A 2,306-nucleotide genomic window follows, 5' to 3' on the forward strand; every position below is an offset into this window, starting at 1 on the left:
ATTCCTACCCGCCCCATTGCTTTTGTGTGTCGTGTCTACATTTTGTCGCTCGATGCCATGCACATGCATCACTGTGAGCGCTCCCCTCCCATTTCATCCAGCCAGCGCAATGCATGCATTGGTGTGCATCTACACACCGATGGCATGCTCCATTCCCGCAGGTCTGCTGTTTCCCCCACTCCCTCGTTTTCCTTCACCCGTCTGTCTGCACCTGTCTGCCTTTCATGAGCGAAACTGGCACTGCTATTGCGCATGCGGCCTCCTGGCGCTGCCTCTGTAAATTAACTATTTCAAGTGGGTACAGAGGGTGTGTTTCCCTTCACAGGAGACCCATGCTGAGCATGCTGCGGTGCCAGCTCAGGCCATCACTTTTGCCGCTGCACCAAATGAACCAGCGGGCAGATGCCAGGATGGCCTCGGCGGCAGCAGCTGCATGGCCGCCAGGATGTCTTGTGCTATTACATGGTTCGCTAGTATTGGAGCCGGCGCCGCCAGCAGCCTGCCTGTGGGCGGCCGCAGCTATGAGGACCCTAGTGGGGGTGCGCAGGTATGAAAACAGGGTAGGGGGGGATGGTTGGGCAAGAGGCAAGAGGGGGTGGGCGGCACTGCCATGGCGTGGAGGCCCGGGTGGGGGTCCCGCATGTGGATGATGTGGCTGCCATTGGAAGGCACAATCGAGACGTTTGGCATGTCGTCTTCATATTCAAACTGAGTTTTGCATGTCAAATCTGGCTGACAGTCGCGTCGCTTCAGTCTGCAGAGCTGGTCTCTGCTGTGGTGTCGCTGGTGCTGTCGCTGGTGTCGCTGGTGGTGTCAGTGGTGCCTCCACAGTCATCCAGTTGACTCTGCAGATCTTCCACATCTGCCTGCAATAGTGGCGGCAGCTCAGGTGACACCCAGCCTGCTAGGCAACGGGTGCAGCATGTAAGCCCACTGTGCAACACGGGCCAATGGCAGAGGCTTGTGTGGTCTAGCACACAGAACATACCTGGCAGGTAGAGAGGCTCTTTTGTGAAGCGGCCAGCTGCAAAGCCAAGCCAAACGGGCGGCAACGGGAGCGGGGTCACTGTGGGCTTCACTCAGCACCTGCCGCTGGCACAGGGGTTTGCCATTCTGCAGTGCACATGTGCTGCTCTTGATGTGTTGCGGTGAGTCGCACCTTGGACTTGTACTGGCTGAGCTGGCTGTTCAGGGACGCCACCTGGGCCTTGTACTTTTGAAGCCCTGCCAACTGGCTCTTCAGAGACGTGATGGTGGCCTCGCTGGCATCGTCCACCTGCAACGCCAGGACATGGGCATCCACAATCACCGCCGTATTCAGCGTTCTCTCACTAGTGCACTGTTTGTGCGACCCACATAAATAGCATCAGAACGAGACGATGTCACCCAGATGGCAGGCAGGTGCACACCGTTTTGATGGCGGTGCTGATCAGTTCAGCGCACGGCTTGTCCACCTTCTTGCTGCCAAACTTGGCCTTCAGCTTATCAGCAACAATGTCTGTCACAACCGACTTGATTACAGGGCCTACCCAACCCCAAACCAAGCCAAGTCCAAAGATCGAAGCCTTCACCTCATCGTCCTTGCTGGCGGCAGCAGGTTTGGGCTCTACCGCACCAACCTTCTTATCCTGCGTTGTGGCTTGCAGGTCGCGGGTGGCAGCTGCAGGCGTCCACAGCAAAGTGATTTTAGACATTTCATATCAGCACCGATGGTTTCGTTACGCTGGAGCAGCAGCCCTGGCACCAGGCCTCCCCGGGACCCATTCACTTGCTTGTGCTTGCTTGTGTGGGCTTAAAGTCTGGTAAAGCAAGAACTAACTTGCAACATAGACTCCCCGCCGAAACGGGACGGGAACCGGGCGAAAGCAGAGAAAGCAATAAAACAAGGGTGGAGCAAGGCGACATGCAACGCAAGCAGCTGACAGGGCACGCATCGAAACGTGTGTATGACTGGCAAAGTGGCATGGCGCATTGGGGAGAAACGCAACGGTACGGGAGCATGGGCTGGCCAAATGGCAGTGCGGAACGCTAGGTCACTAGAAAAGCAGGGAAAGGCGCACTATGTATGCAATGAGGGCAGCCCCGGCTCGGGGCCGTTGAGAAAGCAGTGGGCGGGAGGGGGGAGGCCCCGGTGTGGGCGGGCCCCATCGAGGGGGGATGGGGCGCGCAAGCGGCCAGATGGGGCGGGGCGCGGGCGGCAGTGGAGTCCTGCGGCTGGGTGGGATATAGGGCAATGAGCGTTGAGCAGTGTGCGATGAGCAATGAGCAATGAGCAATGAGCAGTGAGCAGCCCCTCCCGAAACAAA

General features: G+C 58.1%; 1 protein-coding gene across 1 annotated transcript in view; it reads left to right on the plus strand.

Annotated features, from left to right (window-relative positions):
- Positions 1–1,684, plus strand: part of CHLNCDRAFT_59165 (hypothetical protein) — a gene marked incomplete at its 3' end in the record, with an annotated part of 6,782 nt that extends 5,098 nt beyond the window's left edge. Inside the window, exon 12 of the mRNA XM_005843727.1 lies at positions 1,647–1,684. Coding sequence (XP_005843789.1) covers positions 1,647–1,684 — 38 coding nt within the window. The remainder of the gene's footprint in view (positions 1–1,646) is intronic.
- Positions 1,685–2,306: the final 622 nt, after the last annotated feature.

This window comes from Chlorella variabilis (assembly GCF_000147415.1).
Source record: "Chlorella variabilis unplaced genomic scaffold CHLNCscaffold_27, whole genome shotgun sequence".
In the NCBI taxonomy this organism is placed as follows: Eukaryota; Viridiplantae; Chlorophyta; class Trebouxiophyceae; order Chlorellales; family Chlorellaceae; genus Chlorella; species Chlorella variabilis.